This window comes from Lolium perenne, chromosome 5 (assembly GCF_019359855.2).
Source record: "Lolium perenne isolate Kyuss_39 chromosome 5, Kyuss_2.0, whole genome shotgun sequence".
NCBI classification, from domain to species: Eukaryota; Viridiplantae; Streptophyta; class Magnoliopsida; order Poales; family Poaceae; genus Lolium; species Lolium perenne.
The window spans coordinates 119,634,428-119,650,691 of NC_067248.2; the positions used below are offsets into that span (position 1 = coordinate 119,634,428).

At 45.6% G+C, this 16,264-nt stretch overlaps 1 protein-coding gene across 1 annotated transcript; it reads right to left on the bottom strand.

The window, feature by feature from the left end:
- Positions 1 to 8,926: 8,926 nt before the first annotated feature.
- Positions 8,927 to 14,036, bottom strand: LOC127299738 (uncharacterized). The gene is made up of 3 exons (XM_051329776.1): positions 13,785 to 14,036; positions 11,546 to 12,995; positions 8,927 to 9,379 (listed from the first exon to the last, which is right to left on the bottom strand). Exon 2 carries the CDS (start codon positions 12,911 to 12,913, stop codon positions 11,582 to 11,584), a length of 1,332 nt encoding a protein of 443 aa, XP_051185736.1. The 5' UTR covers positions 12,914 to 12,995; positions 13,785 to 14,036; the 3' UTR covers positions 8,927 to 9,379; positions 11,546 to 11,581.
- Between the last annotated feature and the right edge of the window lie 2,228 nt (positions 14,037 to 16,264).

Sequence of the window (16,264 nt, forward strand, 5' to 3'; positions counted from 1 at the left end):
GGTTTTCCGTATCGTGGCTCTCGGTACTGGAACTATTATCGACGAAGGCTTCTTATAGTCGGAGAGGTAGGTCAAGGGGCCGCACGAGGGCCCCACACCATAGGCCGGCGCGGCCAAGGCCCAGGCCGCGCCGCCCTGGTGTCTGGCCACCTCGTGGCCCCACTTCGTCTCCTCTTCGGTCTTCTGGAAGCTTCGTGGCAAAATAGGCCCCTGGGCGTTGATTTCGTCCAATTCCGAGAATATTTCCTTACTAGGATTTCTGAAACCAAAAACAGCAGAAACAAAGAATCGGCTCTTCGGCATCTCGTTAATAGGTTAGTGCCGGAAAATGCATAAATATGACATAAAGTATGCATAAAACATGTAGATATCATCAATAATGTGGCATGGAACATAAGAAATTATCGATATGTCGGAGACGTATCACGGGGTAATGAACGCAGTCTTTATTTGATCTTCCTTTTTCAGGGGGATATGGTGGAAACCGGAATAAGCATCCAGAAAAGACAACAACTCACAACCAGCAGTGGAATCGATCACCTGATCGATCCGGGGTAAAGGAAATGGATCTTTTGGGCAGGTCTTGTTCAGGTTGGTGTAGTCAATGCACATGCGCCACACCTTTGGAGCCTTGGGGTCCTCCTCTTTTTTCTTCTCGACCAGCACCGGGTTGGCCAGCCACTCGGTATGTAACACATCCACGATGAAACTAGCAACCAGTAACTTTGTTACTTCTTCTCCTATGATTTTCCTCCTGTCTTCAGCAAACCGGCGTAAAGGCTGCCTTACCGGCGTCGCATCCTTCCGGACATTTAAAGAGTGCTCAGCCAGCTCCCTCGGAACACCCACCAAGTCATCAGTAGACCAGGCAAAGATATTCTGATTCTCATGGAGGAAGCTGACGAGCGCGCTTTCCTATGCCTCATTCAGGCCGGCACCGATACGAACGGTACGCTCTGGGTATGCCGGGTCCAGCACAATGTCCTCTGTTTCTTTTGTTGGCTTGAATGCCGGTGTGCCCAAGTTTCCGCTCATCGCCGCTAAGCTCAGCTGCAAGGACTGAGCCAACGCCACAACAGTTTACATTCTTTTTTTTCCTCCGCTATCACCAACGATTCCGCCAAGTTTGATCCGGCAGAAGCGGTTTCGAGCGAGACTTTATAGTTTCCCACCACAGTTAAGGGTCCATGAGGTGCCGACATTTTCATCTTGAGGTATGCGGTATAAGTGGAGGCCATGAACGCCGCCAATGCCGGTCTCCCCAGCAACGCATGGTAAGGGCTGTCCAAATCCACCACTTCGAACAGAAGGTTTTCGACCCGGCAATTGTCACGTCCTCCGAAGGACACGTCCACCCGGACTTTTCCCATTGGGGAGCAGGACAAGCCCGGAACAATCCCATGGAAAGTTGTGTGGGTTGGCTGCAGCATGTTCTCTGTGATGCACAACGTTCGCATTGTGTGCCGGTACATTATGTTTATGCTGCTCCCATTGTCTATCAGCACTTTGCTGAACTTGACTCTTGTCGTTGGCCCATGCATGATTGGATCCACAACCAGTGCATAACCACCCGGGTTTGGCATTATCTTTGGGTGATCTTTGAACGACCAGGTGATTTCCTGATCTGACCACAACATGTATTTTGGAACTGCTGGAATCACCGCATTCACTTCCATGGAACGGCGATGCATACTTTGCTTATATGTGGGCTCAGTGACGAACACGACACAACACAACACAAGTGGGGATCTAGGTAAACATTCCGGCCCAAAGGTGTCGGTGGTGGTGCTTGGTTATTGCCATTTTCCACCTGATGAACTTCTTGCTGCTGCTACCGGTTCTGCTGAGGCAGTACCGGTTGCGCATTCGCACCGGTAAGCGGTGGTGGTAACCTCCCGGAACCTTGATTTCCGGCATCTTTCATCATGCCTCTCTCCATCAACCTCTTGGTCCAGGAGCAATCTTTTGTCAAATGGTTTGCCGGTCTCGCCGGATTTGGTGTGGGCTACCGGCACGGTTGATCCATTGCGGACTCCATGGTGTATCTATCTTCATTTTGCCACGGTTTCTTTTCAACCCATTGATTTTTTGGACCCGCCCACGGCTGTGATCCTGTCTTTTGTCTCTGGCTTCCGCTGGCACCAGAATGATCCTGCACCGCGGCCACTTGTTGCGGACCATATCTTCGATCCGGAAAATTTTCCCTTCTTTTGTTGTGCCGGTTATTCCGGTAGTGATCTTGGCGTGGCTGGCTCGATTGCGCCGGCTCAGCCTGAACCGCCGGTTGCATTGGGTCTCCCAATGCGTAGCTATCTGCTACACGTATCATTTCTGCCAAAGTCGTTGGCATGTTTCTCTGCAGCTTTTGCCACAGCGGTGAACCTCTTCTGCACCCATTGCAAAACCAAGCAATGGCCTGTGCCTCAATTACCCCTTCACAAGAATTTCTCGTGGAGTTCCACCGGGTCAGGTAATCCCGGTCCGTTTCGTTGGAGCGCTGCTAGCATAGAGCGAGCTGCTGCGGCCTGTTTGGCCTGCAGTACATGCTGCTGAAGTTGCTCACGAAAGCTTCCTCAAAGTCCAGCCAACCATTTATGCTTCCCTTTGGCAAATTGTTGAGCCAAATTCGTGCCGGTCCTACCAGGAAGGACAGTATGATTCTCACGGCCCAATGCTGGTTTCCTTTGCCTGTTGCGGTACCTCCGCCACCAGCGACGTATACTGCGGTCACATAGTCCGCAAGCTAATCTTCCGGCTTAGTGGTGCCATCATATGTTTTTGTGTCACGGGGCAACTGAAAGTTGCGAACCAGTGGTTCTTCTCTCATGATCCGCGGGCCAAAACACTTTGGACCCGGAGGACCCTCAGCTTCGATTATCTCGGAGAGATGCACTCTATCCAGCCTGTGCCTCGCATCCTGGTCTGGTAGGCATCTTTCTCCAACACGTTCTCCCAATGGGTTCCGGTAAGCTCCGACCCTTTCCATTCCTGAATCGGCTTCATCGTAATATTCCGGTACAGCGGCTCTTGCCTGCCGGTACCTTGGTGGTTGCATTTCATCTTCAACATATGTTGTCCTTGCAGCTCGATAATTTTGCCCGGTTTCACCTTTACCGGCATAATTGTTTCTGGCGTAGCCTTTTCCAGCATAGCCACGACCTGCCCCTTGGCATTTTCTACCGGCATCGTGTTGCCCGGCCTGTTGTTTTCCGGCAAGTACCAGATCATACACAGTCATCTGCTGCGCATTTGCCTCTTTTTCTCTCCTTCTGTCCGGATGGGGGGACGATGCCTGCCCATGGGACTTGCTTCCGGCATTTCTTGTCGAACGCACTGATTTTGATGCCGCAGCTACTTGGTTTGCCTTAGCAAGCTCAGCATTTTGCTCCTGTATCATTTCTAGCAATTCTCTAACTCGATCTTGTTGTTTAGCTAGAGCATCACCGGTAAGCGAATCACACATCTCTACCTCAGCTTTACCAGCTTTTATTATTTTATCTGGGCTGCTGTACTTAGGTTTCTCTACGATGCTCAAGGATGCCGATGTACTCTTTCCGGCAAGAACTTCCCGGCGCAAATCCTGATCAAGATTGCGAGCTCTAAGCCGGTTTTCCGGCACTCTAGCAGGCTGAGCACTAACAGAAGCAAAGCCATGGGCAGCGTTATACTCACGTAGGGTTAGGTTTAGCTCGCACTGTGCCCTGATGATGTCCGCGCCTCCGGAGAGCAGCTTCTTTCGCGTCGCCTCCAGCTCCGCCTGAGCCGCTGCTGGGTCGATGTTTTGCGCGATGGGCGTGGCCAGCACGCTCATGGCCGCTTGGAGAGGAGTCTCCGGTGGCGCTGCAGATGTACCCGCAACCATTTGGTCGCGCTCGGTCGGCGGTTTGGCCGTGCGCGTGGACTTGGTCTATCCCGCGCCTTCCGCTGCTGCCTCCTTGCTGGCGTCAGCCGCGCCAACCACCAACACCTCCACACCGCCGGCGGCGCAGCCGTGGCGCAGCCCATGAGCAGATCTTGGCGGGTCCGACGGTACCAGCACCGGCGAGAGGTACTGGCGCACAGGGACGGTGCCGAGGTAGACGCGGTGGCTGCCGAACTCGATGATGCGACCGTTCTTGGGGAACTTACCGCCGTTGGAGAAGCAGCCAGCGTTGTCGTTGATGAAGTCCAGCGAGCCGAGGCGGTAGACGAGGCCACTGACCACACGCTCGCCGGAGATGGTGAGGAGGCCCACCCAAATATGAACTCCAGCAAGCGCAGCTGCTGGACCCACGGTGGGCGTCAACTGTCATCATGATGAACAGACAGATGCCATAGGATGGCTTGAGTTGGGGCCGAATGTGCGCTAGAGGATTCGGGGGAGGGTTTTGGTTATATAGTGATGAACTACGGATGGATTACCGAAAGCTCTCCTTACGAACTAGGGACGGGTCAGAGGTTGAAGAAGAAGAACACAAGAACTAGCTCAACTCTGGATCTCTCTATTTCATGATCAGATGAGGTTATCTGATACAAGGTAGGACGTCCCCGCGATAGGGTGTGCTCCCTCTCCTTATATAGGGGAGAGGGTGGCTTACAGGGGAAGAAACCCTAGGAAACCCTAATGGCATCTTTGACTAGACAAACTACTTTACAAAGCTTCTTTGGCAATCGGTGACGCCGGTATGTCTTTAATTAGGGAGGCTGACATCCTCCGGTACCTTTTACGTCATCTTCAGCTTTAGCCTCAGAGTTTCGATTAAAACTGAAGTGCTTTGCTCATCTTTGTCCTCTAGCTCTTGAGAGAATCTTTGACCAGCTTGCCGACGTGCTACAGTGTAGCTTGTGCCGGTACTTCCGGCATCTTCTTAGCCTATTCCGGTAGACCCCTCCTGGGATACCGGTATAGTTTCATTTAGCCACGTAATTGTCCTTGTCATCCGGAATAATTTCTAAACCGCTACAACAACTGCCTAGACAAGGCTAGTTTGGCATGCCTTTGGCATACCGGGGGTCATCTCCCGACAGATTGCGGAGGCTCCATTTGGATCGGAGGAGGGGAATGGAGGGAGGGAAGGAACGGAAGGGAGGCGGACAAGGAAAGAACAAGTGGTGGTACCGAGGCGAGTGCAGGGGCACGCGAGCTCACGTGCCCGCTGAAACATAGGCAAGTCATCGACAAGAACATTAGAAAATTTAGAAAATGTTTTTAATTCACCATTTCAAAATTTCCAAATGGCTCGTGAGTGTGACTAGATGTGGACCCATATGACGTAACACCTTTTTCAGATGAATTCTTTGTACCTGTGCAAAATGGCTTTTGTGTTGTTTGGTGGTCGGTATAGGTTGCAAAAAAATTATTTGACACTACGGTATATGTCGCAATTTGGTTACACTATTCAAAGCGAGGTTTGGTTTGGGGAGAGGTGTTTCTCAACCTGAGCTCGTATGATCTTGATTGAGTAAATTTTTTAAAAAGATAGAAAACAAATTTTAACAAATCTGATTTTTTTTGCACAACGAACATGAACAAATGTTCTAACAGCAGACCAAAAATCTATGTGAAAATACATACATACTGGTCTGTGCAAAAAAAACAAATCGGAGTGCTGTCAGCAACAAATCTAGATGTTCAAAACAACATCGCATTTTGTCCTTTTTGCACAGACCACTACGCATGTATTTTCTCGGATATTTTTTGCATGCAGTTTGAACACTTGTTCTTGTTAATTATACAAAAATTACAGATTTTTTTGAATTTATTTGCTATTTTTTGATTTTTTTATTCAATCAGGACATATGAGCTGGGGTTCAGATCCGGTTTTTTGGTTTGGTGTAATGATATTTTCTCGCAGACATGTCTTACCAATGCCTTTCGGATACCCACCTTTCTACACTAATGTCCACCTCTGCCAATTAGTGTTGCTTGTTGTCAATTGAGTTGGACACCCCTACCGCATGCTATCTCCCGTGCTCTCAACCTCCGGATATGGATGATGGTTAAGATAAATGAGAATATTTTGCATTGCTGACAATTTATAGCATGCTCTTTATTATGTGAAAAGTCACTTTTGACATGTGTCGCATTAGAAGTTGCGACATGAGATCTTTCTTGGGTCAGAATTTTCCGCAAATTCTCTAATTTTAGGATGCCGCATACTCACAATTTCACTATAGTGGACATTAACATTTTTGCAACACACATGTTTCTTGCCGTTGAAAAATGCACAATCTCAACATCACATCAACGTAGACGAATTCCATGGGAATTTTGAAAGATTCAGGTGCACAAGAATTTGTCCTACACAACTTGTTTCATTTGTAGCATTGAGAACCATAGAAATGTTTTCCGCGGAATATTTTGTATGTAATTCCGATTTTATTTTTGATTGACTCCAAACATCATGAAACGGTTCTTTGTTTCTAGTGACAAATAATCCATCGAGATTTTTTTTCTTTTTTTCCTAGTGCAACTTATACTATGAACTAGTGACGTTCAAGATCTAAATTTCGTTACACTATCTAAGCGTTTGGTGTGATGCTATTTTATCGCAGATATGTGTTACCAATGTTTTTTTTCCTGGATACCCGCCTTCCTCTACTAATGTCTTCATCTACCAATATATTAGTGTTGCTTGCTGACAATCGAGTTGCACACCCCTACCACATGCTATCTCCTGTGTGAGTGAAGAGGTGTCTCAACCTTCAGATGGATGATGGTTAGGATAAATGAAGTATTTTGCGTTACTGCCAATTTATGCATGCTCTTTATTCTGTGTTAACGATCACTTTTGAAATGTGCCAAATTACAAGTTGTGACATAAGAGCTTTCTTGGTTAGGATTTCTCAAATTCTCTCGTTTTACGATGTTTCATCTTCATTATAGGGAGCATTGACATTTTCGCAACACACACGCTTCTTTTCATTGAAAAAAATATACAATCTCAACATCCCTTTAATGTAGAGGAATTCCATGGGAATTTTGAAAGATTCGTCTGCATAAGAGTTTGTCCCATACAGCTTGTTTCATTTGTTGAGAACCATAGAAATGTTTCCCACAGTACTTTTTATTAACTCCAAACATCATGAAACAATTATTTGTTTATAGTGACAAATAATCCATCGTGACTTTTTCTCTCTTTTCCTCCAACTTATACTACGAACTAGTGACGTAGATCTGATAGATGCAAGGAGACCGTGACTACAATAATGAATTTATGGATGGATGGTGGGGGCCCGGGATGAAGACTTCTCTCCCTAGCCCGGTATGGATGGCATGTGGAAATGGTAAAACGAAAACCCAAATTCTATTTATGGTCAGGGCGCTGTGTTGTCTTACACGGTGCTCCCCACTAGCGTCCGTCAGATTATCATCTAATGGTCTTCCTAAAGCGGTGGTAATTGAGATGTGAAAGCACCTGCACGTCGCCAGGCTGTAAGCCAATAAATCCACCTATCTGGTCTTCGTCTCCGTGACTTCATCTGGAAATAGCATCTCCTCCCAAGGCAAGGTACCCGAGGCAGCGGTGCTGCGCATCCAACAACAACCGCCTGGCCCCTGCCCTCGGCGACGTCCGCCGACGACTCATGCACCTAATCTCCGCCGGCGACTCGCTCGCCCGGTCTTGGCGCGCCCAACCTCCGTCGGCATCTCACCCACCCGGCCCCGGTGTGCACGAGCTCCGCCGCCATGGAGTTGGTGGTGGCTCCCTGCCTAGGGTGAGGGGGAATCGCACGTCCACGCTCTCGTTGCAATGCGAGGCTGCCATGGTTGACTGGTGGTGGTGTGGATGAGGGCGAACCACACGGCACTGGTGCCCCCGAGCTGGAAGGCTGCGGCCATGGTGGTGGACTAGTGGTGGGGGTAATGGATCCGCGGTGGCGCAGAAGGGGGAGGCACGGCCGGATGCGGTGGAGGAGGATCTGGTGGTGGATAGGCCAAATCCTCCATGTAAGAATTGCATCTTTTCCCGGATTTTGGCTGTAATTTTTGCAATTGTATGTATTTTTTAACCTTTTTTTTACATCCTGAAAAGATGGAAGATTCAAGATGTATTTTTCCTCCGATTATAGATGATACCTGTGCATTTAGATGTACCTTTTGTCCCTTTTCTACATCCAGACTATTGGATAAGTGTCAAACATTAGTACTATGTTTTTTGGGATCCCAGTTTTTGTGCATCTGTATGTAATTTTTATCTCTTCTCTACATCCATCGCTGCAATTTTTACATCCCTATTAGATTACACAAGCTAGCTAGTATGTTTTGTTTTTATGAGAGATGTAATTTTTATAGAAACTGTATGAAGTTTTTTCCATCTAGGGTAATGAGTTGGAGCAATGTTGGGAAGAAACGCGGATGACTAGAACCGCTTTGTACACTTTTAGTTGTACAATTTTTGTGGTCCCGTTCCACGTGCCAAAAGAGAGTTTGCCTTCTATTTTCGGAGTGTAACATAAAGCTAAAGCAGTTACCGGTCACTATCATTGCCTCACCTCTTTCTATTTTGGGTAAGTTTTGTATTCCGACAGGGGAGCACCGTGGTAGACCATCTGGTGCTATAGCACCGCGTAGCAGCGTCCAAACGAAAATTACAATACCTGTTACACAACGAGGCAGAGATAGCCCACTCCACAAAGTTGCATATTATTGTGTTTTCAGTTCCTGTAAAATTCCAAAATGGCATAAAACCCCACGAACCTCTTCAACATTCCAGTCCGTTTGACAGAACAGACTGCTTCACGTGAAATTCTGGTTAAATTTATATCAAAATAATCAAATGTTCCAGAATTAAAAATTCCAACAAGATAAAATCCACATCAGAAACCAAATCCACATGCCGTCATTCCTTTCCATAAAAAAATGCTCAAGAGAACAAGGATAAGGTGCTCGACTGAACTACAGCTCGAACTCTTTGATGGACAGTCTGAACCTATTTCACGGAAGTTCAGATAAAAACTTATGGTAGCACTTTAGCATATAACAATCACTTGGGGTTTTACACCAGGTATCTGTGGCCAGCAAGACATCCACTCAATTCAGAGTTACTGGTACACATCGACCTCATTAAAGCAAACAATATTATTCCCTCCGACCCATATTACTTGTTGCAGATTTAGTACAACTTTGTACCAAATCTGCGACAAGTAAAAGATTTGGTACAAAGCTGTACTAAAAAATCTGTGACAAGTAATATGGGTCAGAGGGAGTACAACAGACTCAAAAAAAAAAACTGACGAAGGTTCTCAGACTCATTTCTGCCTTAATTTTGAAAGTGCGGAGAATAATTCTGTTATCTGGCATCTCAAAAGAAGTGCACCATCAGATCCAATTCTTGTGCAACGAGATAGGCCAGCCGTCTAGCAATACTCTACGCTAACACGAGAAGCCATCAGCAACCTGAAAGAACAAATAACATCGTGAATTCAAGAGAAGCAGAAACATTAACAGTCTTACTATTTGACTAAGGAGCATGCTATCCAACCAGAAGATACTTTCGTGTCAGCTAGTATTAACAAGCAAGGTCAGCATGTCAAAAGCTTCCTTAGAGCCTTTGAATAATTAATATTCCCTAGGATCCATAACAAGTGTCATGGTTGCAGTTTAAATTTGAATTAAAACCATGACACTTACTATGGACTTATTATGGATCGGAGGGAGTACTTGTTTTCCCTTGCCCTCAAGGGCCTCAACAGTGAAAGTAAGATCTTGATAACACCACTACCTAAATAAGGATATACTACGTACTTGGGTATCTCACGCACAAAGAACAGAATGTGAAAATCCAGGGGACCTTGCCATGTGCGCTAAACTGGAGATAAGGTTAACGGTGTTCAGAAGTCTGAGCGGTCTGTAGTCCGCGACCCTAGTATGTCACATTGTATTTAGCCTAGTATGTCAAAGCCCAGGTTTAGATTTCTAATACTATGAAATTGTGCCAGAAGTGAGCCGTTACTTTAGCTAAAATACAAATGTACTAAACAACTGTCCGCAACTATATGCAAAAAAAATGATTATAAACAGCATAAATTCCGGAAAACAATATGCTACAGCCAGCGAATTCCTAAGGTGGTTGTTCCCTACCCAGAAGCCACATTAAAGGGGTAGCACAGTCACAATTACTCACATGCCACGTCAGAACACCCCAATACCAGATAAGACCATAAAGCTGCAGGGAATAGGTTGTTTCTCAGCTTTCTGTTGGTCAATCTGTAAACGATGTAATATTTTCTGGCAGTCTTTATATCAGTTCAAGTGTTGAAGTATATGTGGATTGCCCAACTCTCTCTCCAATGGTTAAAAGAGGCGTGGCCTAGGCGCTAGGCGGCAGCAAAACACCCCGCGCTTAATCGTGCTTTGTGTGCGCTAGGCGAGATAAGCGCTAGGGAGTGGCAAAACTAGGAAATAATGCCTTGCGCGCTTTTGAACTTGTCTCCATCAGTTTGGACTTTTTATTCTACTGGTTGGTGCATGAAGCTTAATATGGTATCAGAGCACAAGTCTAGGGTTCAAGTCTCGGCTTTCGCAATTTAATAAAAAACATTCTTGCTCTCTTTCTATCACGTCTAGGCCTTATTGACCCACACATGAGAGGGGGTGTTGAAGTATATGTGGATTTCCCAACTTTCTCTCTATCAGTTTTGACTTTTGGTTCTACTGGTTGCTGCATGAAACTTAATAATAAGTTGGATAGCTCTCCTTCATATTTTTGGAAACCAATAGAATTGCCACCAGGTACAAACAACATCAGGCAGAACTATGCCTGGCCAAGGACAGCCCGGCCCAAAATTCCTGGGCCTGGGCCTAGAAAAGTCGACCAGATGGCTGGGCCGGGCCTGAGTAGCCCAAAAAATGCAAAATAAGGAAGCGGCCTGGGCCACGGCCACAGGCCCGACATGCTTCCGGGCTTTTGGCTGGGCCTGGGCCTAGATTTCGTATGTCGGACTTTTCTTGGCTCGCACGACAGATGCCCCAGGTATAGGCAGAACACAGCCAAGATTCAGGACACAACTATTACTTATAGTACATTGTTTTTCATTTGTTTTACGAAAACCAATATTTTCAAAATCAGCGATGCATCCTTTTCTATTTTTATAAGATAGCACCAGCAAAGGGTTTATTATTGATAAGTTGTAACTAATATGGTCCATAAAAGGTATGGAGTACATGTACAGTCACCATACCATTCAAAATAGTGATGCAATGCACAGAGAACACGAATATACGACTGTTTATATGGCACCAAACATTAGTTCAGTTGCTCCAACGAACTAATAATGCAAGCAATTTATATTCCATATTAATTAAGAACTACAGAAATCAGATGATTTACAAGGCTCCCTAAGCAAACAATTTATATTCCACATTAGTACATGATTTGAGCTCACCAAATTTTGAAACAGTTATGACGTTAACTTGCAGTACAATATAATTACTATATTAAAAAAAATTGTGATCAAACAACACCTAGCAGCCTAGAAATACCAGACTTGCTGGAGGGAAAAAATTGCACCAATGATTAATGCTGAGCTTTATCTAGGTAATGTTAATGTATTGCTAGCTTACCATCTTATAGGTCAGTCTTGATCGCCCAAATAAATGTCATGAATGATTGCCATTTCCTTTCAGCTTGAGTTCAAGCTCTAATGCTTTCTGCCTTACCTTCAGCTCCAAGCGTTTATTCCCATTCTCCATTTCTTCATTCTCCCGTCTCATCCTTTCCAGTTCCTTGTCCTTCTTTTTACATAACTGTTCCCACTTGAGGCGTGCCTGTGCAAGCTTCAGTTCCCGAATTTCAATTTGCAAGCGATATTTCTCAAGCTCTGCAGATTCCGACACCAGGTCCCTTTGTGCCAAAGCCAAGCTAGTTCCATCTGGAAATACTTTGTTGATATCTAGTGCGATGCCATGGGGACTAGACCTCTGGCTGCAATGATGTGAGCTCGAAGAGTTGCCAAAACCTACATCCTCATGATCCGCCATATACTGCATCTTTTTTTGCATGGGTAGGGCCTCCTTATTGCTATGTGTTGAATGATGCTCCCCATAATTATCCTCCTCGTAATCAGAGTCTGCACTCTGGTCATCTTCATCAGCATCTCCACTTGCTCCTCTCATCAAGTCATTTTCCTCTTTGCACCTAAGAGCAAGCTGTAGTGAACGCTGAAGCGCAGGATCTGCAGGCAAACTATTCCGGTTGTTATTATGGTAGGAGCACATCTCCTCATAGAACAAGTGCTTTGAGTTCAATATCTTCCTTGCGACGTCTTTCAACTTGTCAGAGAGATTATCCATGCGGTCCAGAAGTGCTGGATTCTCCACAACCTTGCAGGTTGTACCCCGTCCAAGGATTTCAGTAAGCCTTTTGTATCTCTTATTCAGGTCATTGAACTTATCCTCGCACTGTTGCGGTGACACACTGCAGCCTCGCTCGCCCATGACCTTTGATATTGCCTTCCACTTGCCTTTCTTCTGCATCATTGCACAGTTCCTCTTACCACCTCCTAAATCAGTTCCTTGATCCTCCCCAGTGTAAGACGCTGCAGTAATTAAAAGCTTAACCATTGAATCAGTCCACTTCATACGGTGCCACGCAGAGCCCTTCTTTCCCTTGCCGCTCTGGCTATCAGTGGTATCCTCATTCAGACCTTCCTCATCATCGCTCATGGTCACGGAGTCCTTCGTGTGATAGTTCTGGTGAAGGACCTGGTGGTGATCAGGCTTCCTGCGTTCTCCAAATAGAATCTCTGACATGTGATCAGAATCTGTAACCTGGTTCATAGGCATGGGGAAATTGCCAGGTATCTGAGATTGGTTGAAGACCTGATTACCCGAGTTTGGAGCACGTATTTGCATGGGGTTGCGATGCAAGTCTGAACTGCCATAAGATGCTCCATGCATAAAGTTTCCACAGGGCAGGTTATTGCCTTCCATTCTCCCAATGTACCAGGCCGCTACTGATGCTTTTTATTAATATACAAAAATGTATAGAATATGGCACAATTACTTCTTCAGTCTGCAATCCCAGCCGAGAAAATAATTAGAAAGAACTATCGAACAGTCAACACATATTGCACATAGCACATCTGCAAACTTCTAAGTGATCTTAGAATCAGCTGTAAATTTACGGATTGTGATATAATCAAAATCGCTTATATGGTGAACTAAGATGGTTCAAAGGTTTCATTTAACTATCGTAATACTTTTAACCAGAGTCTCCACGTTAATGCTCAAGCGATTGGTTGAATCAACACAAGTTCCACTGTACACTGGTGAAGATTGCAGCCTCCAAAATTAGAGTACAACTCACTCGGTAGTCGGTACTTAGGTGAGACCACCAAAATTATTAAGGATTTTAATCAGCTGAACTGCGTCAAGCTAAGCAGTATTAAAGCTAAAGAACTAGTTCCATTCCCTTTGAAGATGAAGCAGATTTTTGAGGGTTTCCTCCTCTTTGGCGGTGGCATGTCTGGAGCATAAGGATCACATGTGTAAAACAGATCTCGTAAGACCTAATCTAGTATGGTAGTGGCTGGCGGGATTTACCAGTAGTTATTCATGTTTATCATGCTTCAACATGGAATTAGGATTTCAGATGAGGAGCGGAAATAGAAACAGCTCACTATCTGAAGAATTCCTCAAGAATCACCATACGGTGAAACAGGGGCGTTCTCCTACTAACGGAATGGGGTTAACTGAGGCCGATCTTGAAGAAGAAAGATCTGGCTGGACATGGATGTTCACAGCGAAGAGACCACACCCTTGGAAACCGGAGAACAATCCAACCAAGATAGGGCTTCCTTACCAAGAAAAGGAATCGCGTCCGGGCAGGTAGATCTTAACTCCACTCCTAGACCAATAGAGAGGAGGAGAGGAGGACGAGCAAGAGGGCGAGTTCCATGTGTGGTTCGACGAAAGGAGGGCGATGACAAGCGGCGGGATCGGCGAGGCCGATGAACTGCGTTTCGGCGGCGCCGGCGATGGAGACGAGGGCTAGTTTGTTTTCGTTGAGGAAGTTTGGGACAGACGCTCCTTTGGTTGGAGTGGACTCCTTTGGTTGGAGTATTATAGTTCTCGGCAACGTCTACTGTCATTTGGATGTACTGTAGCAGTGATTTCGGCGAATTTCACCGTTTGCCACCTGATGCAGTGAGCTTTTTTTTTCTTCTTTTTTTAGGGGAACCGGATGCAGTGAGCTCATTACTCATCGTTTGTCATTTTTTCCCTCATGAACTGGAAGGAGCAATGACTTTTCTTATTAAGATTGCATGAGAGTGATTTGTTTTTTGAAATTTATACCACATCTACCTTCCCGCGCATGGGATGGCGCGACGAAACGACAACCAATGGGTCCCATGTGTGCGCATGGCGCGACGAAACGATAGCCGACCGATCCCGTGTGTGTGAGATGGAGCGATGAAACGACAGCCGACCGATTTTTCCAAAGACGGATGGACTCTCTTTTTTTATTGCCACGTGGCTAGCTGCCATTGATTCGCTCCCCAAATCACCGCCCTTGATTAGGGTCTTTTGTTTTCAAACAAAGCAAGTAGAAGAAGCTCATAGCACATGACTTACTGAGAAAGTCTACCCTCTTTGGTAAATGTCCTTGATGGTGGGACAAACATGGTTTTCTTGAATGTTGCATGAAATTATAGAAAATTCTCCGATCGCATTCCTTCCATATATTTCTATGAATTATGGTGGGTTTTTTTTAGGGAAATGGCTCTCGTTCATTCAGAAATAGAAGTACAAGCAGTACCTTGTTTACAAAGTTCAAAAATAAAAGTAGGTACACGATGACACCACACGTTGTTTTCCGTTGTTCGTTTGGCCCAGCAAGCAAGATCATGGGCAGCACCATTATCGTTTCTCCCTACTTTGGAGAACGTACAGTTTGGTAGATCTCTCTCTTCAGTAGGTCAATGCTATTGTAGATATGCCCGTTTGCGCTCAGGTTAACTTCATTGCTATTGACAGCAACAATAGCCACAGCACAATCAGACTCTAGGATGCCAGGCTCCAAGTTGTGGTTTATTGCAAACTTTAGTCCAGTCCAGATGGTTCTGGCCTCGGCTTTCTTCTACATCCGAACACCTTCCCAGGACTGTACTAGCTGTCGCCACAATGGTCCCCATGTGATCTCTAATCATGGTACCAGACACAGTCGCACCTGTGGGCACAGAAACCAACATCAACATTGATCGTGAGCTTGTTATCCATCGGGGGGCTTCCACTGAGACATTTGAGTAATCCCAATCCTATTAGAATCATGAATATGGACATTAGTATGAGGGATCACCAAATCAGTGGAGTGTCGCAAACCTGTGTCGGGAGTCTGGTAGTTTGTCGAACCCTGCAGGAGTTTGTCATAGCTAGCAAGAAAGCCACCGATCTCGCCATAGTTTCTTGTCCCTTCTCGTGGACAATATCATTCCGCAGGTGCAAAGCCCTCCACAAAAGCATCAACACTTGACTTCTATGTGTCTTATTTGAATTCATCAGGAGATTTTGAAACCATTCAGGGCATGTGTAAGCAAAGCTCTGTTGTTAGGGAGGTGCCAATGTTCCTCATCTCAAACCCGAGGGCTCTAGATTTAGTACATCTAACAATTGCATGAAAATTGTTCTCCTCCTCTCTTCCGCATATGATGCAGGTACTGTCGATCTCTAGAGTTCTCCTCATGTTGTTTCTTTTTGTGGCCATGTTGTCCCGTGCAACTCTCCAACCGAAGATTTTTACTTTCTTTGGGAAATTAGTCTTTCGAATCAGGTTCTAGATATTCCTGTATTGTCGGTACTGTGGCTATTGCCCGCTTTCCATCTAGTGCCATTTTGAAGGTTGTAAGCTACCCTATATGCACTTTTCAGTGAGAAGACCCCGGATTTATCATAGTGCCAAGCAATCGGATCTTCATTGAGACCCAAAGACAATTTCTGTTTGAGAATCCACTCTGCATCATGGCTATAACAAACCTTATTAACAAGATCCACATTCCAATCATAACCATTCTGGTTGATCAGCTGGTTAACACGCCGAATTCTAGTATTGGTCTTCCCAGGGGTTACTCTTAGGTTATAATCCCTAGGCAGCCAATTGTCTATCCAGATATTTGTGTTCTTGCCATTTCCAACTCCTGTGATTATTCCTTGTTGTATAAGTTCGAGGCCATGTTCAATTCCATGCCAAGAGGGCGATGCATCTTTTCTGAAGATCGTATCCAGAAAATTACCTCGCGGGAAGTAGATATATTTCAATAATCTTGCAGACAAGCTGTGAGGTTT

Bases quoted from the DNA above. Each gene is read 5' to 3' on its own strand.
- LOC127299738 (XM_051329776.1), bottom strand. From the start codon at position 12,913: ATGGAAGGCAATAACCTGCCCTGTGGAAACTTTATGCATGGAGCATCT.